The sequence below is a fragment of the Carassius gibelio genome, chromosome A3 (genome assembly GCF_023724105.1).
Source record: "Carassius gibelio isolate Cgi1373 ecotype wild population from Czech Republic chromosome A3, carGib1.2-hapl.c, whole genome shotgun sequence".
NCBI classification, from domain to species: Eukaryota; Metazoa; Chordata; class Actinopteri; order Cypriniformes; family Cyprinidae; genus Carassius; species Carassius gibelio.
The window spans coordinates 20647797-20671791 of record NC_068373.1 but is presented as its reverse complement, the minus strand read 5'-3'; the positions used below and the strand labels follow the sequence as shown (position 1 = coordinate 20671791).

Below are 23995 nucleotides of genomic sequence, written 5' to 3'. Positions count from 1 at the left end.
AAGATTATTAGGGATAGTTCACCCAAAAATGAAAATTCTGTCTTTAATTTCTCAACCTCACCTTTGTTCATCTTCGGAACACAAATGAAGATATTTCTGATGAAATCCAGGAGCTTGATAGCCCGTTCAACCTTAATTTTATCTGTAAATGTATTTCTACGGTGCCCGGGAGATGACATGGTGGGTTCGTTTAGTTTTGTCATGGCCATGACTTCATTACTCTCATGAACGTGATATGTCATGGCCACGAAATATTAATTTGTGGTAATGTCATAATGTTTTGTTTCAACAAGATCATTTTGTCGAAGGAACAACATCCTTCTGCCTTTCCATTGATGTATGATTTATTAGGATCAGACAATATTTGGCTGAGATACAACTATTTGAAATCTGGAATCTGAGGGTGCAAAAAAGTCAAAATACTGAGAAAATCGCCTTTTAAATTGTAAAATGAATTCTTAGCAATGTATATTATAAACAAAAATTACGTTTTGATATATTAACAGTAGTAAATGTACTAAATATCTTCATGATCTTTCCTTAATATCCTAATGATTTTTGGCATAAAATAAAAATCTAGAATTTTGAGCCATACAATGTTTTTTTTTTTGCCTATTGCTAAAAATATACCCCAGTGTCTTAAGACTGGTTTTGGGGTCCATGGTCTCATATTATTATGTTCCCATGAGTTATTATTTTGTGGCAACAAAACTAAGTGAACTGACCATGCCATCTCCTGGGAACCGTATATTTCAACATATCACATTTGTTATTTCTGATATCTCAAATTGGCCTTACTACGATCACATTCATGATATCAGAAATGGACATTGTCACTAGTAACAATAAAAACAAACAAAAGTTATTGCTATCGAAAATTTTTATTATCAGATCAGTTGTTGATATCAAACATAGCCATTTGCACAAGTAACAATGCAATTACTGATATAAAAAAATCAAGGATTTTACTAGTAAGAATTGTATTTCTGTACAATTAGAATTTCAACTAGAAGAAATCAATACTTGATATCAACAATTGAATTTGAATTGCAGCATATGGTTATTGAATTAGTGAAAATACTATTACAGATATAAAGAATTATAGTTTTTACTAGTTGCAATGTAATTGTTGATATCAAGAATTTGTATTTCTGCAAGTGATGATGTCTGAAAAATTGGGCAGCATCATGACTAATAATGCTGACAGGAAATGACATTCGGCTTGCATGAGCGTGTCTGTTCAGTGTGTCTTCACAGACAGTGTGACACCTGTTTAGTGTCACACTCACAGTTCAGAGCACTTCACCCCCTTTCTGCTGCACACTTAATAATGGCCAAACGTGACATGTCTGATCATGTTTATGACAACACCAACTGGATGAAAAAGGATTCATTTGGAAGTAAGTGCTTGATTATTGATCTCCTTGATAATAATTAATTACACATTTAGGTTTAAAAATGTTTACAAGTGTGTAGCACATTCTTGACCTCCAACTGAGGTTAAAGATAAAGCTACGACTGTGGCTGCTAAACGTTTGTATTGGTTTTAGATATACAACCTATATATGTTAACTTTTTATCAGCATTTTTTCTTTTCTTTATACAACCGTTTAAAACCCACACAAAAAAAGTTGGAGAACTGTGTAGGAGTTTTGTTGGTGCAAAGTTCACGTAAATCTTTATTCTAATAAATTAAAGTAATTTAGAGTTTTCTTAAGTATTCGTTTTAAACTGTAGTTTTCTTCTGTAGTTAGGAAACCTGTCAAAGAGAAGCAATGTAGATCTGTCTGTGCCAAGGTTCTTGCTGTTCTCCTCATCCTGTCTCTGCTGGTTAATGGAGTGCTGGCATACTTGTGTGAGTATACTCGCCAACCAGCTGCATACTGTGGTATATTTACATTTGCTTTTCCATTTTTTTGTTTCATTTTGTTTCACCTGCCTTTTGCAGGTGTCACTAAATACAACAATGTGCTGTTGCATTGCGAGCCAGGAACAAACTGCTCAAATTCAGGTAAATCATTTACATCTATTTGCTCAAATTTGATGTGAAAATAAACTGACAGTATCTTTGTTTTTCTCAATTCCTCACACCTTTGTTCAGACCATGATCAAAGTAGTCCAGGCTGCACATATGATGAGAACTGGAGGTCAATAAACTACTGCCCAGGTTAAACTATGTTTGGTTTTTTCAGTCTTGAGTGCTTGAGTCTGTGGTTTTGCAGACATTTTGTCTGAGCCTTGTTTGTCTGAGCCGTATTTCTGTTCTTGTGTTTTTAACAGTGAGTCATAACAAAATATCTTAGAAACACATTTATGCATGTAAGAGTGCAAGCACAGCAGGGTTTCAGCTTTTTTTCCTCCAGCCTATAAATATGTTTCTAGCTAAACCACAAACCTGAAACAGACACACAAGAGTGTTTCCTCTTTATAAACATTAAAAAAACTTTCTCTGTAGATTTGCCAGAGCAGTGGTATAAGGGCAATGGCATATTTTACGTTTTCTCCAATCACAACAAGACCTGGAACTCCAGCAGAACGTATTGTCAGGATCTGGGTGGAGATCTGGTCATTATCAACAACACAGAGGAGAAGGTGTGTAACTTTGTGTTCTGCAATGATTTAAAAGAGAAAGGACTGTAAGAGAAGCGGGTCCAGGTGTGAAAACCCACAGGGTGTGTTCACAAATACAGTGTTGAGACCAGGGTACATATATTTTTGTTAGTAAAGCCATGCGCAAATGATTTTTGTAATACAGATTTCAAACCATAAATAGCATTATGAATAAAACTAATGTTTCTAAAAGAGGAGCAAACATGAGAGAAGTGGGTTTCACATTTTGTTCTTATAGATGTTCTCAATAAGCCATACATAAAAGCTTGCATATTAAAGACTTCACTGAAGATTACGAATTAAAACATGCTTTTAAAAGAGGAACAAACATGAGAGAAGTGGGTCCAGGGGTGAAAACCCACAGTGTGTGTTCACAAATACAGTGTTGAGAGCAGGGTACATATTCTTAGAATAGATATTTCTGTTAGTAAAGCCATGCCCAAATCATTTTTGTAATACAGATTTCAAATTATAAATCGTCCCCTTGGAATTATAAGGTTCTATCTGAGTAGTTTTGAGATATTGAGCTTTAAAGTTTTTGTGTTCCATAGACTTCTGCAGATAGAACCTTTTTGTTTTTTCAATAAAAAATCCCAAAATGTACACAACTTAAAATAAAAGATCACATAATATAAATTAATTGTCACAGAATAAGAATATGTGAATAACTAAATTTTGTCAAAAATGTCAGATAGAACCTTATTTGTCCAAGGGGACAAAATAGCATTATGAATAAAACTAATGTTTCTTAAATAGGAGCAAACATGAAAGAAGTGGGTTTCACATTTTGTTCTTATAATAGATGTTTTCAATAAGCCTTACATAAAAGCTTGCATATTAAAGATTTCACTGAACTGAAATATGAGAGAAGTGGGTCCAAGTGCATGTGTAAAACACAGAGGCAAGTATAAAATAGTCTGATTAGATTTTAGATTTGTTCTTATAATAAACTTTTTAATTGATAAAGCCATGCAGAAATAATCATGAATTAATACAGAAGAGAATAAATGCAATTTATGGTGTTTGTGATGCAGGAATTTCTTGCTCAGAGACTATGTGTCGCTGGTGAATCTGATCTCTACTGGGCTGGGAACTGGCCAGACCTGAATACCAAAGCCAACTGTGCTGTTCTTAAAGGAAATACACAAGAACACATTCAATGCTCAAGAAAAGAGAAGAGCATTTGTGAGATCCCATGCATGTAGATTACTTCTTTTTTAACAGTTGACTTTTTGTTTTATTTCACTGTGCATTCGTGTAAATATAAGAGGTTGCTATATTTTATACATTTCTTGTTTACTTGTTTTCATATTTCTGTACTATGCCATGTTTGATATGGGAATCTTCCGAAATATCTTACTTTTTATAGTTTTCCATATGTTTTTCATATTATCATATTTTAAAAATGTGTTAAGAACTATGAAGTCCCAATAAATGCAGTGTGTGTATATATATATAAATAAATAAATAAATAAATAAATAAATAAATATAGATGTATCTTATTAATGAATTTTGTAGATAAAAGATCTAGCAGAGGAAGTGCATCTGGACACTTGACCATGTATGAATGTCTTTGCAGCACGGTTTGTGAACATTAAGGTTCATTAAACAATATATTAGCATTAGTAAGTCAAGTGAATAGATTCTCTTTTTTAATTTGTAATTGTAATTAACCACATGTAAAGCCTATCTCATTACAGTAAGTCTTTTATCATGTTGTTACATATCTGTGCACAGTTAATACACTAGTTCACAATAAATCATTGCCAAAGGATTTTGTAGCCAATGCAAACTATTAAGAAACAACAACTTATGAAAATAAAAGGCATGTAAACTATCACAAAATGTTTGAAAATATACCCCACACCACTAAAAACCAGCTGACTGGAAATTTTGCAGATGCTGTTATTTGGTCAGTGTGGTTAAACGAACCCCACAGAAACGTGTCTTTCTTCATGAGTATTTTGTTACAAGGCTTCAGTTCTCTCTTATTACTGCGATAAAACAATCTCTCTTCAGAAAAAAGATGGCTGAAAATATTTATTTAAACTATTTATCAGACACCAATCTGACATCAGCGGATAAAGATGAGAGTAAGTGTGTTTCTTGCCCTTACTAACGGATTTTATAGAATATTGCCTTAACATAATCTTGCCCAAAGATGCTCACAGCATTAAAACACTTAAATCAAGTTTTCAGTGTTTAATGTTTTGATTTTCCTTACTTTCTCCTGCAATTATACTGCATTTCAGTGCCTATAATTTTCCTTTGTCAATTATTTGTTACAAAGCCAAATTAAGGTTTGGACTAAAACTGTTTAAATTGTGCATTATCTTTGCACAATTTAGAAGAAATATAAAATGTAATTCTGAATCGTATATATATTATTACATACATATTAAATATATTGCATGTGTAATAGTGCTTATATTTGTTTATGCAGGGCACTGTTGTGAACCAATGCTGAGGAAATTCTCTGTTCTCCTCTTCCTGTCTCTGTTAGTGAATGCAGTGTTGGCATACCTGTGTGAGTGCTATTTGCTGATGTAAAATTCCTAACTTCACTTGCTTCGCGTTGTTCACTCGCTTGAAGGGGTGAAACGGATCGTAGAATTCATTTTTGTTTAGACATGATTTTAAAAGCATCCCAGATTTTTCTAAAGGGGTCTTAGACATTTGGACCCATTGTACATATGTATTAAATATCAGCATTTGCATATTAGATTTTTTTTTTTTCCACTATACTTTAATACTTAACGCATCACACCAAAAATGCAAATCAGTATTGTGAACCAAGAAGGAATTGCTTAAATTCAGGTAAATAATAATTTCTCCTCATCCAAAGCTGTACACCTTAATTGCCTTACCAGTTTTGCTCTTTCCACAGGCTTGCGTTTAGATTCTCAACCAATAAAGAAAATACATTCCATGATTATTAAAAACCACAGTCTACCAAACTACTGCTCAGGTACAGTCATGTGTTCATAAATAAGAAAAGCATCTCCATATGAAAATGGGCAGAGCGTCCATACTTGTTATTTGTATATTTCTTAGTAACATAATTTATTAAATAAAGCAGAAGTACACAAGATTAAATACAATTATGCACAGATATTTCATTTCTTCTCACCTATCTGGTTTCAATTATGAGCTTAACCACATACCAAGATTTTTTTTTTTTTTTTTTTCGCTTCCTGTGCATTTCTATACTTTTATGAGCGAAACTGTCTACGCAGATTTACAAGAGAAGTGGATCAGAGCACAGGGCAGATTCTATGTTTTATCCACTGATGTCATGGACTGGAACAGCAGCAGACAGCGCTGTCAGGATCTGGGTGGAGACCTGGTGATCATCAACAATGAAGACGAACAGGTACAGATTAGGAGCGGTGGGATGATGACAGAGATAAAGAGACACTCATAGTCTACAGTATAAAAGTAATACATTTTGGATTTCATTGTGCTAAACAAAGACTAAAACACTTTTTTTCTGTGTTGTAGGAATTTCTGTCTAAAAGAGTAAATGGTATCAGTGACTATCACTGGATTGGCCTGACCGACAGCCAGACAGAGGGCATGTGGCTTTGGGTGGACAACAACCCCTTAAACACCAGCCTCTTGCAAGTATCATTTTAAAATCCTGTCAGGACATTATTAAAATTCTTAAAATCTGTAAGAATGAGTGGCAAATAAGAAATCACTGATGTTTTTTTTTTTTTTTTTTTTTACAGTTGTTGTTCCCCATAATTTTGTTCTTGATCTCACATTTGTAATTAATGATTATTATAGATGGGAGTCTCCCCCAGATGACTGGAAGAGTGAAAATCCTTTGCATGGTGAAGACTGTGTCATCTTAAAGGGCGAAAGATGGGGGGATGTCTCTTGTTTGAGGAAAGAGAAGAGGATCTGTGAGATTCCATGCTCAGTGACACAGATCTAAAATAAGCAGTTAGATCACTTTTATTGATTGTATTTAGATTGTATTGATTTGTCCTTAAACTTTAAACCTGTTGTGATTTCCGTCGAATGAGTTGTAATCATGTATCATGCATGTATGTTATATTTGTAAACAAAGTCACAAATGTACACCTTGTGTACTGTTTACAACAAGATTGTTGCATTCCATTCTATTTTATATTCGATTTTTTTATTAATACTATTCCAGACATGTTTTCTTAAAAAGCCAAAAATGATTTAAATATTTCCCTGTCATTTGCATACAACATCCCAGAATAAAGAATTCATACAATAAGCTTCCGACAATAGCAATCAGAAATGCTGACATACTCTGAGGAAGGCTGGAGGCCAAAGGTTTTTATTTACTTATAACATTTTAAAGCTTCAGATAATAGCAATCAGAAATGCTAATACTCTGATTAGGGCTGGAGGCCAAAGGTTTTTGTTTATTTATATACTTATTTTTATTTTAACAATTTTAGTCCTTGATGAGGTCAGAGGAGAATGGGCAGACTGGTAAGAGATGATAGAAAGGCAACAGTAACTCAAATAACCACACGTTACAACCAAGGTATGCAGAATACCATCTGTTAACGCATAACATGTCGAACCCTGAAGAAGATGGGCTACAGCAGCAGAAGACCACACTGGGAGCCGCTCCTGTCAGCTAAAAACAGGAAACAGAGGCTACAATTCACACAGGCTCACCAAAATGTGATTTTTTTTTTTTTTTTTTTTTTTTTTTTTTTTTTTTAGAATATAGGTATCTTGGGACACCTCCGCTACAAATGCTAATGGTGTAAGTCAAGTGGTAGATTAAGGTGCAAAGTGTATTTTTCTTATGAATGTTTAAATTTATTTTTTAATAGTGATTTTGATAGATAAACGTGTGATCTTGTGGCATTGTTCCTGCATGTCCTTTTCATTTAACTGAAAGCCTGCTATAGATGTGTGTGTTCATCACTTTGGGTATCTGATTCGGGTCTCCGTCACACTGTAAATTAGTCATGAGATTTAATAGGCTTTCCTTGCTGTTCATGTAGCATGCTATGTATGCTGTGTTTGTAAATGAAGCTATAAATAAAACAAGGTTTATTTTGAAATTATTTAAACTTTCCTCAGAAATGTGCATACAAAGTATTAGCAAATAAGAACTGACAGGGTAAGTTTCAGAAAATAGTGAATGGCTAATGTTGAAGGCAAGGACAAGTCCGATTAGACGTTATTTCACACAGAACGACAAAGTAGTTCAGTTTTAGTAGTTGTAATATTTAACGTCAATATTATACAATTTCAAACATTTATGTAAAAACATTTTCTTGGTTAAAACCATAGGCTGTAATGGTTAAAACGGCCCTTCTCTCCTTACACCAATACGTCATTTAAAAACAAACCTTATGATTGGTCAGTATCGTCCTCGGAGGAGGGGTCAACACTAAACACCTATTACATTGGGCAGTGGTGTGAGGAGGAAGTGTTTTGTTTCACTGTATGACAGTACGTGGCGTGCCAGCACATGACAACACTTTGTACCTGACAACATGTGGATCGCTGTCGTCCTAATTTCCTTGGCTTTAGTGGCCATTATCCTCAAACGTATGTCGGGAACTTCTGGACCGAATCCTTTTGCTATCGACACGCGCGAGCCGCCGAAGCCCATAGTGTTCGACCGAAAGCTCAAGAATAAAATCCTGAAACAAGGTCAGTTAAAAATATGACCGTCCGCATTATTGTTGAGATTGTTGTCTAGACAATATATATTTTTAGTTTTAATTTTTTTTCCCCCCTCTTGCATTAAATGCTTTGGTTTTCATGAAACACCCAATAGTCTCACTTCACATTTGTTTCCACATGCAGGTTTTCTGGCCAGTAAGATCCCTCAGGACTTGGATGCAATAGTGGTTGGCAGTGGGATTGGTGGATTGGCAATTGCTGTCCTGTTGGCTAAAGTGGGTAAGAAGGTTCTGGTGCTGGAGCAACATGACCGGGCTGGAGGATGCTGTCACACCTTCACAGAGCAAGGCTTTGAGTTTGATGTTGGTGAGAATGACTTTAGTACTTCAGCAATGGATCTACCTCATAGAACCCCTGTGTTGTGTCTTGCTTTGGCAAATATAAGCACATTTATAGGGTTTTATTAAAACAATGAATGTGATATATCACATGCATAGGTCAGTTTGTGGTGATCTGAAGGTCTTTCCCCTAACTCAGGGATCCACTATATTGGGGAACTACTGGATCACAAGCCATTGCGCTGTGTGGTTGACCAGTTGACCAATGGGCAGCTGCAGTGGGAGCCGCTGGATAACCCCTTTGATAAAGTGGTCCTGGGGCCACCAGAAAACCGGCGCATATACCCCATCTACAGTGGAAAAAACCGCTACATTGATGAACTGAAGAAGTGCTTCCCAGGGGAGGAAAAGGCCATTGATGAGTATGTGAGACTTTCCAAGGTGAGTTGGAGTTGTCCGTCGGGTGTCAATGCACATGCTGGTCATTTGGGCCATTAATTCAATTCACCGTTCAGAAGTTCGGGGTCTGTAAGATTTGTAATGTCTCTTATGCTCACTTGTAATATTGCAAATGTGTTTATTGTTAAATTGATTAATTTCTTTTAAAAAACCGTACTAACTCCAATCTTTTGAAAATCTTCTCCAATCTTAAAAATCTAAAAGATTTAGTGGGGAAGTCGTGGCCTAGTGGTTAGAGAGTTTGACTCCTAGGGTTGTGGGTTTGAATTTCGGGCCGGCAATACCATGACTGAGGTGCCCTTGAGCAAGGCATCAAACCCCCAACTGCTCCCCGGGCACCACAGCATAAATGGCTGCCCACTGCTCCGGGTGTGTGTTCACAGTATGTGTTCACTGCTCTGTGTGTGTGTGCACTTTGGATGGGTTAAATGCAGAGCATGAATTCTGAGTATGGGTCACCATACTTGGCTAAATGTCACTTTTTTCACTTTAAGTTTTGGAGATTTTTGGAGTTTAAAGATAAAATTTCTTGTATGTAGCTGTTTGTGTGACCTTTCCCCTACAATCATAACCACAGACAGGCAATCATCCAAGAGTACTGTGATGTGTTTCTAAAAAGAAATAAGGCCACTGGTTGCTTTCACAATATGTTCATGAAATTTAGTTCTACTGTATGTCCACAAATGTAGCTGACTGACAATAAATCTCAGCATGACTTTAACTTGACTTGACATAAGCTTATATTTCCTTCATTAACTATTTCTGCTTTAATTTTTTGATGAGTTACAAAGACTAGACTTAAAAATCCACTTTTACAGAAAGAGCTAAATGGAGACACAGAGTAAAGCGCAAAACTTAACGCTGGTTTTTAATGCTCCTGTCAGAAAGTTGCAAATGGAGTATGGTTCATGGTTCTGCTGAAGCTCCTCCCGACTCCTCTAGCAAAGTTCCTGGTGCACACGGGCCTGGCCAATCGCCTCTCTCCCTTCTTCCGCTATGCGTCCCGCAGCCTGACGGATGTGGTGAACGAGCTGACGCAGAATAAGGACCTGAGAGCTGTGATGTGCTACATCTTTGGGACCTACGGTGAGATGATCCAGCTCTCTGACCTGACTGAAAATTAGTGGTTTTATGTGTTCCCTCTGTACTTATAGTCATAAACCATACAGTAACTTGCAGCTACTGATCTCCTTTAGTTTTTGTGTTTGTGTTTAAACAGGTAAAATGCCGAAAGAAGCCAGCTTTTCCATGCACAGTTTGCTTTTGTGCCACTATCTGAATGGTGCCTGGTACCCGAAAGGCGGTGCGAGTGAGATCGCCTATCACATGATCCCCATCATTGAGAAGGCAGGAGGTGCAGTGCTTGTTAGAGCACCTGTCAACCGCATACTCCTCAACGACGCTAAAGAGGCTATTGGTAACACTTAAAACATCTTCCCCATCCCACACAACATTTAACACTTGATACCATTCAGAAGAGACTTTAACACATGTGCTAGGATTTAATAACTGGACTGTTTTGTTGGCATTCATGCAGGTGTGAGTGTTCTGAAGGGGCAGGAGGAGGTGCATGTTCACGCTCCCATGGTGATTTCAGATGCCGGGATCTTCAATACCTACGAACATCTCCTGCCCAAAGATGTGCAGACTATGCCTGGTGAGAGCCATATAAAGCATAGGTTTGAAATTGTAATGCTGAGATATCAGTGACATTTAAACCTCTTTGCTGTGATGTTTGTGCTCTTATTCATGTGAACATACTGTATGGTATTTTTGGTGATGGTATTGTGCAGCGATCCAGAAACAGTTGAGTATGGTGCAGCATGGAGATGCTGGACTCAGTGTTTTCATTGGTGTGGATGGGACAAAAGAGGAGTTGGGCCTAAAGGCAGACAATTATTTTATCTTCCCTGAGAACAATTTGGATGAGCTGTGAGTGTGAACATAATTTCCTAAACAGCATGCAAGTGCTTGTTCATTTCTAAATCTAACATCAGCACTGCTCTCATTTTGCGTTTATGTCTGTTGTTCTTCCAGATTGGAGGCTTACATGAAGGGAAGCGGGGAAGAATCTTCCAAAAAGGTCCCTTTGATTTTTGTGGCCTCACCCTCTGCAAAAGACCCAACCTGGCCAGAAAGAAAACCAGGTAGAGAGAAAAAGGGATGGTGACCTGATGTCGTTTTCACATGTGGAGTTAAGATTTTTGCCATTGGATTGCAAGTGGACAAAGCTGTAAATGTAATCCAGAGTGTTCTGAGCTTGTCTACATTTGACAAAAGGAATGTACACATGTGATGTGGTTGAGGCTCTCCACTGAAATAACTGACACTGTGTGATTCTGTTTGATGCATTATGTTCCAAATCCAAATATGCTTCACCTACAGGTAAATCCACCGTGACTGTTGTTAGCTTTGCTAACTATGCGTGGTTTGAAGAGTGGAAAGATGACAAAGTGAAGAACAGAAGCATAGATTATAAGGAGCTGAAGCAGGCGTTCATCAATAACATATTAGAGGCAGTGACTGAGATCTTTCCTAAGATCAAGGACAGGGTATGAACTCTATAAAAAGGGTCTAAACAGGATCCTGCTTTCATCTTGTACTATACAGTCTTTTTGTTTTTGTGTTTTTTATGTCTTTCTATGTCTGTAGATTGAATTTGTGGATGCAGGCACCCCAATCACGAATCAGCATTACATTGGTGCTCCTAAAGGGGAGATCTACGGTGCTGATCATGGTATTCCTCGCTTCAATGTTGAACTAAACGCCACCATCAGACCACAGACGCCCATTAAAAACCTCTTCCTCACGGGTGAGTTTGACTTTATCTATGCAAATTCATATGTAAGCCATTCAAAAGTAGATTTTAAGATGCATTCCATGCCTTATATTGTTTGAATTTGTTTTAGCTGATGGAACTTAATGTTTAGAAGAATGAATGGGCAAAGTGCTCTGGCTTATCTCCTTTCTCTTTCAAACCTGGACTTTGCTTGCAGGTCAGGATGTAATGTTGTGTGGCTTTGCTGGAGCACTGACAGGAGCGCTGACGTGTGGTTCTGTCATTCTGAACCGTAATCTTCACCTGGATGCCGTTGGCCTCGCCAAGAGAGTCAATAATGGCAACAACAAGAAGAAAGAATAAGTATTAATAACATGTAATGTTCATAATCATTCGCAGAGGTATCAGATATGACTTTAGAGAAGAACAGATGGAGGATATGTGTGATTATTACCAAAATAAACACTGCACTGCCTGACAATAATATACCACTGTATTTGTAACTAATAATTTTAAAATGATTTTATTAGTAAAGTGTTTATCAAGTGCCTTACTGGTTTAAAGCTCAACTATGCACTAATTCCAAATCTGTTTTTTTTTAATGCACATAAAAGGAAATAACTTTTTGAACGGTTTGTGAGAAAAGCAGAAGACATTCTTGGCACAATGTCTTGTGAGTGTTTTGTAACTATGAACTGAAATCTTAGTTGCTCTTAGATTTGATTCATTACTGTGTATATAGACCTGTAGGTCTGTATAAAGGGTTTACATGCATCTTTCTCAAAATATAACAGTGGAGATGCTGTCTGATGATGTCATGTGCACATTTATGTGTGATGCTGCCTTTTTTAAATTGCAGTGAAATTTCAGACGGATATAAATATACCTATAAATGTGCTTATTAATATACAGTGGATGCTTGTGCATACTGAATAAATATGTTAATTTCAACAACAAATCACTGTGTGGAATGTTATCTTGATTTAAATCAAGGGGGCAGTGTGGCTGAAAGTTAAGTTTAAAAATGGCATATACTATATATAATAAATGTATATTTTCTTAATTTGTTTTTTAGCCAGCTGATTTTTTTTAACAAGCCTGAATTATATATATTTATATATAATATATGAGAACATGAGAATACATTTTCTTGAATAGTTCACATAAGATGGGGGATATCCAGAAAAAAAAAAAAAATCCTCAGCTGTTCATTGGTTGGTTTTGCAGATACAGATCTCACACCCCTGCATGTTTTGTGAGGTTTTATTAAAATCATGGCTAACAACGCGTATTGATCCATGCCATTGGTATGAATTAGTAGACAATAATTTTCCTACTCAAGGTTTTGGATTACAGTGACAGAAAAAGTGAGTTAAGTTACTTAATTGTAGTTTTATATCTTCGAAAGCGCGTATATCTTAGCCATATGAACCATTTCCGCAACGTGCAGGCTTACCGTAAAGTTGTTAATAACATTTTATCGCGAGGTATTTAATTGACATCCATGGATAAATCTAGCGTCGCCGGTGATGGCATCTGAAATTGAGTTTCTTGTCGCTAATTGGAAAAATCAAATATTATACATATCCAATTAATTGAGTCAGATTTAATTAATTTTAACCAGTATGCCGTAAAAAGCAAACTTTTTTAAATTTAGAAACAAATTTAATGTCAATAGGATGTCCTCTCTTATTTATTTATTTATTTTAAATAAAACAACAGACACATTCATAAATATTTGTTATAATTATGTAATTATTTTTATTGGAGTTTTTTTTTTTTTTTAACAAGCCGTACAGTCCAGCTGTAAAACGCCAGGGAGTGGAAGCGTCTCACAAAGCTTTGTTTGATTTTTTTTTATTCAGCACAATGACTCTTGTCTCTTTCAGTAACACCTACTGACAGATTGCTCTGATCTGATCTAAACATGGATGACAGCTGTCGGGAGAGCTCAGATTATGAAATCTTGGCAGAAATCGGCCAGGGCGCCTACGGGAAAGTGTACAAAGCCCGAGAGAGGCGCGGGCAGCAGCGCTTCATAGCGGTGAAGAGACTCAACATCCCCGAGGAGCCGGAGTCTGGCATCCCTCAGTTCGTGATTCGAGAAGTGGCTCTTCTGCGCAAAATAGAGCACTTCAACCACCCCAACATAGTCAAGTGTGTATGGAAACGGTAAAAATTGCCGCATACAAGCATAATGGACCTTTAGTTTGAGTAATATGGCATTTCTCCTTAGGCTGCTGAATGTATCAACTGGATGGCAAAACCAGAAGCTTGACCTGACGCTGGTGTTTGAGTATATTGATCAGGATCTGACTGCATTTCTCAGCAGAGCATCAGAAAAAGGCCTGGCCAGAGACAAAATAAAGGTTTTAACTTTGCTCATCTCATTTGGCAGTAACTTAATCTTTCATATTTAATACAATAAGTTAGTAATAGTGTAAAACCTTTCACAGTTCTACTCTTGTAAATGTTCTTTTTGAAAAGCAACTTCTGTTTAGACATACCTGAAAGTCTCTGCTACAAAAAAAAGTCATTGTACACCACCACCATTTATAACCCAGGAAAGTAGATCAGTTCTTTGAATGTACAAACACCTTTGGGGACAACATGTCCTAGTGTGGTAGCATATTGTCATACTGTATGGGATAAATTGAAGACTAGAGCATAGATTTGTGTGTTTTTCCTTCTCTCTTTATGTAGGATGTGATGCGTCAGCTGCTCAGCGGACTTGACTTCCTCCACACTAACACCGTCATTCACCGGGATCTAAAGCCAGACAATGTGCTCGTGAGCTGTCGAGGGGAGGTCAAGATTGCAGACTTCGGTTTAGCCAGGATATACACATACCATATCGCCCTCACCCCATGTGTATGGAGCTCAGATTGACGTTCACAGTAATATGTGTGGTGGTAGTGAGCTCCTGCATGTGATGTATTTGTGTTTGTGTGTGTGTAGGTTGTGACTTTGTGGTACAGGGCTCCAGAGGTCCTACTGCAGTCCAGTTACATGTCTTCTGTGGATATGTGGAGTGCTGGGTGCATCTTTGCAGAGCTCTTTCTATTAAGGTCAGAGCATAACAGAGACATTTTATAATTATTATTATCAATATATTTTTTTAATTCAGCAAGGACATTATTAGTGGTTACAGTAGCGACATTTATCATTTTGACGTAGAATCCTGAAAAACAAAAACAGCAAAAACATGCTAAAAATTTAAAACTGAAATGTATTAATTTATACAACAGACTGCATAAAAAGCGTTTCTAAATGTCTCTATTTTCTGCCTTGTGCAGTTGTTCATGGTTTTGGGAATGTAAAAAGCAGATTTTCTTGACATCGGTCTAATATAAATTTTTATCCAAGAAACAGATGAATTTGCATGAAAATACAAACAACTTTTCTAATTCTGAGATGTTTTATCTTTCTCTCTCACCTTTTCTGCAGGCCTTTGTTTCGTGGATTCACAGAGATCCAGCAGCTGCAAAAGATCTTTGAGTGAGTCAAAATACTTATGCCTTTCCAAATCCCAGTCAAAACTTATAGCAACCAAGAAATACAGCTTTGTGTGGTCATTGTTGGTCTTGCATGTTTGCTCTCTCTCAGGATAATTGGATTGCCGGGTGAGGAGGACTGGCCCATAGAAAGCCCTGTCTGCTACAGCCCTGCCTGGGCTGAGAAAAAGCCTACAAAACAACTACTGCCCAGTCTCACCCATGAGGAGAATGACCTGCTGTCTGTAAGTGTTATTCATCTATTCCTTTTTGGATAGAGTAATCAGTGACTGGTACTTAAAATACATATGTGAAATACATATAGTCCAGTGTTAAGTCGCTGGGGTATATTTTCAGCAGTAGCCAATAAAAAACATTAATAACAATAACAAACATGGGTCAAAATGATAGATTTTTCTTTTATGACAAAAATCATTAGGATATTAATTAAAGATCATGTTCCATGAAGATATTTTGTAAATTTCATACTGTAAATATATCAAAACTGAATTTTTTATTAGTAATATGCATAATATGCAAAGGTGATTTTCCTCAGTATTTGGATTTTTTTTTTGCACCCTCAGATTCTAGATTTTCAAATAGTTGTATCACGGACAAATACTCAATCCCAATAAACCATACATCAATGGAAAGCTTATTATTCAGCTTTCAGATGATGTATAAATCTCAACTTTTACATATATAAATAACTTTTTTTTCCTTTCAGCAATTTTTGGCTTTCAGTCCAGCTCATCGCATCTCTGCCTGTAGAGCTTTGGCCCACCCTTTCCTGGCAGACTGCAACAGTGAAGACGAATGACAGATGAGTTTAGAGAGTGGGGTCACATGACTAGACAGGCTCCTCCCACCCAATCAGGGTTGCACCAAGAATTATTCTGTCAGATTGATTTAATTTTTTATAATGGAGTAAAGTGCAACACCTTAACCTGTAACTCACAATTTTTTTTTCAAACATTTTTGGTGGAAATGACTTGTACTGCTAAAAAGAAACAAATTCCCTAAAAATATCCAGCTGTTTTTGGAGCTCTCCCTCCTTTATATACTGTACCATCACCTTGTTCATGTGTTTACAATGGTGAAGATTGAGAATTTGTCTTTCTCACATGCGACAACTCTCTAATAATGACATTTTTGTTTATGTTGTAGCACAATTGGTTGTCTAACAGGTAAGTTTAATGTTTCCAGTTATTTTCAGCGTGTGCTGCCTTTTGAAAGTTGACTTTTAGTGATGCTTTTGTGTTTGTTTTGACATCAATTTAAAGTGTTTGCTTGTTTTTAATCACATATGTAGAGCTTTAAGTTCTGAGCAAATTGTTTGAAGTTTTTATGTTTCTGTTCCTGATGAATTTGCTGTGGTAAACACAAACTAGAGCCAACAGTGCCTGTTTGTTATTAAATGCTGTGAGATTGATATTTAAACATAGTTATGACATTATGACCTTTCAAATGTATACAATAAATTAAATTTGTAATTTAATGCACATTTGTCTGTTTTCTTTATTCTGGCACTTCAGTAATAAGACTGCAATTTCAACATTGTTTGCCAAAAACAATGTTTGCCTTTCTTCTTGATCCCCAGTAAAGAATTTCCGTTCAATTAATCTAATACAATTAGTAAAGAGTCAAGATGACCACCGTGACGACAGTTAAGAAAGATGGCCACTGGGAGGCAGTCATGCATTTGCATATGATAATTTTATTTTTAATTGCCGTTCATTAGCACATGACCATAAATTGGTTCAGTCACATGGAATGACATCTGCCTGTCTAGAAATCTAATACAAAGGGGTCAGAGTTCATGAGTTCATTATTTACACTGAATTTTAAATTTTGTTTAAGTCCGATTAAACATTTCTGTTTCTGTTTAGCTCTCTCTCGTTCGACCCAATGATAACATTGGCTTTGCATTTACATGTCGCCTGGATTTTTATTAGTTTACGTTATTATTTTTTCAGAAACGCCTTCATGATGATAATGCCGACCACGAGGAGCAACCCCATGTAGACAACAGAAACGCAACAGAAAATCCTCATTAGGATATTCAAATTAATTTGTAAAACGTTTTAATTTTTTCAATTTAAGTGAGCTTTATTGGCATGACACAAACTGTACAATTTTAATGCCAAAGCAGTTGCAGTTGCTGGGCTGCTTAACATAAAGAAAAAGAATAATAGTAAACAAATATATATATATATATATATATATATATATATATATTATGCATGCAGTGCAATATGAAGTATTAAGCATGCAGTGCAATATGAATTAGTGTATGTTAAATGTATAAGTTAGAAATAAAATAAAATAAGATTCTCTCTCTCTCTCTCACACACACACACACACACACACACACAAAAAGGTTGTTCGCACTCTCTCGTTGGCCTTTGCAGAATATATGGATGTCTAGTCAACTACTAATTGCCTGAAACATAACTCTGAATATCTTGGGTTCACATATTGGGTAAAAAAAAAAAAAAAAAAAAAAAAAAAAATATATATATATATATATATATATATATATATATATATATATATATATATATATATATATATATATATAACTTACCTCTTTTTTTTTTTAAGGTTGCTTTGGGAATTACATGGAATGACTACAACTGTCTATCCGATTTACAAAAAACGGACCTACTAAGTGTGACCTATACACTCATCAGAAGCAATATTTTCAAAGATGTGTTTGTAATATGACATGTTCTTTATTGTACTCATATGTACAGTGTGAGTGTGTTAAACAGTGAGTGTGTGTCCTTTTGGTCTGCTTTTTGCAGTCTGCTGCGTTTTTTAATGCCTAAAGTCCAGCACTTATTTTGGCCAAAAGCTTTTTACTCAAAGCTACACAGAACTGTTTACACTGACTTTGAGAAATAGTGGTCATGTATTTTCTTCCTCCCCATCTGTCCTCCATTGCAGCTGTTTCTCCTCCTTCTTTCTTTACCTCTCCCTGTCCGCCTCCTCTCTCTCTCCTCTCTTCAGAAAGCCGCACATGTGAATAGAGGTCTACCGGCAATTATTTTACTGAACTTACAGTTGAATTTTTTAATGCTTATTGTAAAATAAAAATATCTTGACGTCTTTTCATTGTGAAACTTTTATTTACCTTTACAAAGCTAAAATACATAAACAGTACAGGAGTCAAAGAACAAATAGAGGAACAAACAAGAAATGTCAGTAACAAGATTGCTAAAAAAAACAAAAAAAAAAACAAGAGAAATACTCATAATTAACAACTGTATTCTGCAATTGAATCTTATCATTGAAACCGAAAAGCATATGATTGATAACTGAAATGTATGATAATCCATGAAATTACAGAGTTCTGAATGTGTGTGCGGCTGCTGAAAGTGTGAAGTGTATAGTCAGGGGTTGAGGGAGGGAATTAGTGGGGATTTAGACTTCATGTGACTCTGGTGAAATAATACAGGCCACTTCTAAATAGCAGATGGACAAAAAAAAAAAAGAGTTTTACTTTCTGCATAACTGTTCATAACCAGCTATTTAACTGTTCAAAGTTTGGTTGAGACTTCTTTCAAATACTTAAAAAATTAATACTGACCCCAACATTTAACAGTGGAGTACATTACAGTACAGTAATAAAGGAGTGATATATCAACTTAACGTGATTGTACAATTTTGACTTGTCAGTTTGTGAATTGACTATTTATAAACTGATATGCGAAGGAGACTGAACTGAAAAAAAGGAAAATGAACCATTTTTTCTACTGCTCTTTTTTTAAAATGTATTTTTAGAGAGAAATAAAAGCAAAAAGATTTTACAATTTCGCAGAACCTGATGCTAATAAGGAAAATATGTAAATGTATGAAAACATTGTACGTATTGTACTAAAATATTACACTATATGTAGACTGTGATAAGACAGATAAGACAAATAAGACAGACCTTTTTTGTTTCTATATGGTTTAGCTAACAAACTTAGTGATAACAATAAGCATTTTTGGGGAATTTTTTTATACATTCATGTTTTTGATTGTCTGAGGAACTTTTTGCCTCTAGCATCTACATATAAATCCAGCATGAGGAAATATTAGATGGCATGACCACCGAATAAACTGGAATGTAACAGAGATAAAAATGAGATACAGTGAAAGAGTACAAGAAACAATGTTTGAAAGCAAGGCTTAGCGAAGATGTCTTTCATATCATGGACGTGCCAAAGTATTGTCCACTAAATTGTCATATTCTTTACAGGAATACATGTGCATGTTCTTGAATGTGTGTTGTGTATATGTCTGCCACAGTCGTGTGAGTGACTCAGATTGACTGCTCTCTCTCTGGCAAACCTCTCTCTGGTTCAGATGCTAAAGCCGCCTCTCTCAACACGACCATGTGATCCTCGGCCGCATGCAGTGATTGGTCGATCCAGTCCAGGCTGCCAGACATGTGACAGGCGTTTCGTGTCACCAGTACCAAGTGACTGACCGACAGTAGTAATGCTGTGGCTCTGGTCCAAAAAATAAGTTGGTAAAGTCACTTCTTTGCAGAAATCTAAATCTAAAATAGTCCCTGCCATCTTAAAAAGTTACCTGGCATCCAGAAGAATGGGGTCCAGTGGAGGGTACATAGAGCGAACCACGTCGTCCACCCTGTGATGACACAAAGCAGCTCATGGTCAGTACCAGCACTCTCAGATGTGTCATATCAACTGCTCAAGCTATTTACCTTGGACTGATGCGTTTGGCCACGGTGATGATGTCATTCAAGCTGGCAGGTGCTTTGACCTTTGCTCCAGAGCCCATTGTCATGGCAACTAGCTTTTCGGTGAGAGTGTGGCATATCTGTACAGAACCAGGACAATGATTTCTTCAAACCAAAGCAAAAATGCTGTGTATTATTAAACGTACATACATGACTGTTCAAAAGTGTGGGGGTCAGAAAGATTTTTTATTAAATTAATACTTTTATCCAGTAAGGACATATTAAAGATTTCTGAAGGAAACAAGTTATTTAAAATTGTAATAAAACACTGCCTGTCCAAAAAACACAAACACACACAAAATTGCAGTGTATTTTCTAAGGAGCCCCGCACATGACATGCAAGAAAAAAAAAAACAAATCCTGCGCACGATTTACTTATTCGTTCCCTCACTGTGCCAATATGTGAACACGATTACTATTACTATTAATTAGTAAATCGTGGGCACAATTAATAAATCAATTGAATGAAATAGTAAATCGATGGAACGCAGTATTAATCGTGTGCACGTTTTAGTACAATGAGGAAATTAATTAGTAAATCGTGCGCACGATTTAGCCTACAATTTTTTCCTGCATGTCATGTGCGGGGCTCCGTAATTTCCCATTATTATTCTTCTTCCTGTATTTTTGATCAAATGAGTGCAACCTTGTTGAGCATAACATTAAAACCTTAAAAAATCTTACTGACCCATTCTTATATTATATTATATTATGTATTCAATGTACTTGGTCAGGAAAAATCTACCTTCAGAATCGCAATGCAATGAGATACAAGACCACTGAGGGAAAGAGAAAGTGATGTCAGTAAAGTATCAAAACCAGAATATTATTTTTACTATAAATGGTTATGGTTGTGAGAAAGAACGTGGAGAGAATGCATACGAGGCATCTTCGATCCAGTCTTCGTTCTCCAGCATGGCCTCGATGTGAGGATTGGTGATGACAACATCATCCAGCTCCAGCTCTGACGGTTCACTCTGAGTCTCCATCGCTCCGATCAGATCAACTGTAGGTCTGAAATATGACATTATTACAATGGCTAAGAATGAAGTGTTGGGATGCAAAATGTTGATCCCTTCTGAATCTGCAGTGTGGGAATGAGGTTATGACTTATCCTCTAGTGTATACTCAAGTACATACTTGGAATCAAACTGATGCAGAAAGTCTGGAGGGTGGCAGTAACGATGTCGACACACAACCACCAGCGCCACAAATGATGCCAAGAAGATGGTGGCGAGTACACCTATGGCCACGATCACCACCGTCTCCATGGTTACAGATGAAGAAGAACGAGGACGACTGTCAAAAAGTTGTTTGGCTGGAGTTTGCAAAAGCTAGTCAATTCTGAGGAAATAAAGATAAGACTTCCATTGTATATTAATAATATCAATAAACCTTATAAATGGTCTGTCTGTCTATCTATCTATCTATCTATCTATCTATCTATCTATCTATCTATCTATCTATCTATCTATCTATCATTTATCCTATTATTAATGCATTTATGTGAAACACTATTTTCTGTTGCTTGTATTTTTATTATGATTAGTTGCACCAAAGCAATTTAAGCATTGCACTAGTTAATAAAAGCTCATTTTTACCTTTGTGTTGCCACAAATAGAAAAGAAGTATTAGACTTCAGTATTATTGTGACGTATTGAGAAAATAATGTCTTGTTGAAAACATTTCCTCCTGTTTACTCTCCTTATGCTTCACTGAATACAGATGCTTATCTAGATCATTCCACTCTTATCTAGACTATTTTCAAATAAATATGTAAAGCTTTATTTAGATTGTCCTCTCATGCTTTCTTTCCAGGGCCTCTCTGACAACAGTCTAAGATACATTTTTTTAATGAGTATAAAAATGACAAAAAATGAATGTAGACGTGCATTCTGTACCTGTGTATGTTATAGTGTGTTTTTAAGCGTCACACCCATCAGACCTTTGATCAATCAATCATTAACCTGCTCACAGTATATGTGACACCATGTGTTTGCTATGTATCACAGTCATTATTGCTGTACTGTATATGTATGGTGTGTTTGCTTTGCCCTTTTAATAAAAACCAGAGGACTGAATATTTCTATTTGTTCATGAAAAGCCTTGAGTTTCATTTAGTTATATAGGTCTATATAATTTCATTTCCATCACAGTCTTTCATGTAATGTTAACAATGCCATCAATATATATATTTATTTATTTTTATAAACCCAACAATATTTTGTCTGTTTAGTGATTTAATGCTTATTGAACACGCACGGCTGTTACAACATATGAGAAGTAATATTTCGATGAGGTGATTATGTGAAATTATGTTTTGGAATGCTGTAATTCCCTAATCAGATTAATGTGATCTCCCCTGGCCGTATCATACTGTGCACTCCTCATAGGAGCCAATTCATACTCACCCTGGCATTCAGAGACACTGGATTAACCTTTACGGATTTGATAAATACAATGTATTTTGGGGACACTAAAGCAGTTATGATATCACGTTTTACACATTGGCTTGATAAGTTAGCTGGTCTTTAGTTATAGATAGACATAATTTAGTTTGATAGCCACAGTCCAGCCAATAAGATAAGATATAAAAACTTCTGTTATGTAAAATTAAACCTTTCACCACAAGGCAAAACGGCACTGACAAGTGAGCCTTAAGTGATCTATAAACCTAAAAAAACTAGGAGCAACCCACCCACCCCTTTATGTGGTTAACAAAAAGTTTTAGGTTTATAAAAATGCAATGTTATAAAAAAGAAATTACACAGATTTTAGGTCACTAATAAGAAAGTGAATGACAAGGATCATTTGAATTCTCTGCACAAACAATTTAATTAAATATATATTTTTTAATATATATATATTTTTTCTCAAATTATGGGGGATTATTAGTTTTTTTTTTTTTTTTTTTTTTTTTTTTTTTTTTTTTTTTGCTAATAACATTTCTAATTAACCTTTCACCAAATTAGAAAAGCAGGTGAAATAGAAGCATTTTGTGGTCTCAGAATTTTGGACCCCAACGTGATCTGCTTGACATTATATAATAACTGTTATGTTAACGGCTTTTTATTAAAGTTAAATTGTTACATTGTAAAGGTAAAGTGTTACTATTACCAAAACACATAATTGTATAAACTGTAATTAACAGTTATTGGCCTAAAGACATTACTATCCTTCATTTTTACTCGGGGCAAAGTTATATTCACAGTGTAATAGCCTGTAACATGGAAACAAAGAACGCGTTATTCTAATCTAAATAAATCCGTGGGGTTTTACAGACCGAACAAAAGGTTTGGTTTCATTTGAATGTCATTGATTTCAAGCAAAAGAAACCCGCTAACGTTAGCCTGTTTATATGAATCTTCTGTCACTGTTTGAAAAGACGCTGTGACTTATTTTTGACTCACAAATTTTAATGCAACACCAATCATTTTTATATATATATACATGACCACAAGTTCCCTTAAGTATACATATCACTGGTCAATTAAAACATCATCAGCAAATATAGTTGTATTTCAAGATCTTACCTATATATCCTTTCCATTTTATGGCGTTTGTCGCAAGAAACAAAGCGCGCTCGTGGTGTACAGGCGGAGACGGCACGGAGATCTCCAGCGCGGGAGCGCGCAGCAGAGAGCAACGACGTGAACTTCGATCTTGCCCGAGACGCGCTCTCATAGCCACAGACGTTTGCTATCAATTTCTAGCCACCAGGTGTCATTCACGAGCCTTTGTGTTGTGGAACCCATCCTGTTTTTTTCATTTTGCCCTGTTTTTATACAGTCTATGATATTGCCCAATGTGCATACGCAATGTTTTGGCAGCGCGTTCGATAGAAGGTACGGATGTTTCAGTGAATTTGTGCTCACCGGTTGTTGTTGTTGTTGTTTTTTTACACACTAGCAGTAGCTAGTTGTCTTATGG

At 36.0% G+C, this 23995-nt stretch overlaps 4 protein-coding genes across 4 annotated transcripts; 3 read left to right on the top strand and 1 right to left on the bottom strand.

Moving 5' to 3' along the window:
* Positions 1 to 970: 970 nt before the first annotated feature.
* On the top strand, positions 971 to 7891 carry LOC127951666 (C-type lectin domain family 4 member E). The gene is made up of 11 exons (XM_052549678.1): positions 971 to 1400; positions 1751 to 1855; positions 1949 to 2011; positions 2102 to 2167; positions 2456 to 2592; positions 3645 to 4704; positions 5055 to 5138; positions 5499 to 5579; positions 5848 to 5984; positions 6113 to 6231; positions 6401 to 7891. The coding sequence occupies exons 6-11, from the start codon at positions 4638 to 4640 to the stop codon at positions 6549 to 6551; spliced, it is 639 nt and encodes a 212-aa protein (XP_052405638.1). The 5' UTR covers positions 971 to 1400; positions 1751 to 1855; positions 1949 to 2011; positions 2102 to 2167; positions 2456 to 2592; positions 3645 to 4637; the 3' UTR covers positions 6552 to 7891.
* A 129-nt stretch (positions 7892 to 8020) lies between these two features.
* retsat.2 (retinol saturase, tandem duplicate 2) lies at positions 8021 to 12776 on the top strand. The gene is made up of 11 exons (XM_052549626.1): positions 8021 to 8269; positions 8426 to 8608; positions 8780 to 9021; positions 9924 to 10125; positions 10259 to 10456; positions 10577 to 10696; positions 10833 to 10971; positions 11077 to 11186; positions 11425 to 11591; positions 11692 to 11851; positions 12036 to 12776. Exons 1-11 carry the CDS (start codon positions 8110 to 8112, stop codon positions 12179 to 12181), a joined length of 1827 nt encoding a protein of 608 aa, XP_052405586.1. The 5' UTR covers positions 8021 to 8109; the 3' UTR covers positions 12182 to 12776.
* An 854-nt stretch (positions 12777 to 13630) lies between these two features.
* On the top strand, positions 13631 to 16810 carry cdk21 (cyclin-dependent kinase 21). Its single transcript, XM_052549665.1, has 7 exons — positions 13631 to 13975; positions 14055 to 14187; positions 14522 to 14689; positions 14777 to 14886; positions 15266 to 15316; positions 15425 to 15557; positions 16040 to 16810. The coding sequence occupies exons 1-7, from the start codon at positions 13746 to 13748 to the stop codon at positions 16130 to 16132; spliced, it is 918 nt and encodes a 305-aa protein (XP_052405625.1). The 5' UTR covers positions 13631 to 13745; the 3' UTR covers positions 16133 to 16810.
* Positions 16811 to 18423: 1613 nt separating this feature from the next.
* Positions 18424 to 23761, bottom strand: tmem98 (transmembrane protein 98). Its single transcript, XM_052549616.1, has 7 exons — positions 23599 to 23761; positions 21206 to 21409; positions 20948 to 21079; positions 20811 to 20844; positions 20030 to 20145; positions 19894 to 19953; positions 18424 to 19811 (listed from the first exon to the last, which is right to left on the bottom strand). Exons 2-7 carry the CDS (start codon positions 21334 to 21336, stop codon positions 19622 to 19624), a joined length of 663 nt encoding a protein of 220 aa, XP_052405576.1. The 5' UTR covers positions 21337 to 21409; positions 23599 to 23761; the 3' UTR covers positions 18424 to 19621.
* Between the last annotated feature and the right edge of the window lie 234 nt (positions 23762 to 23995).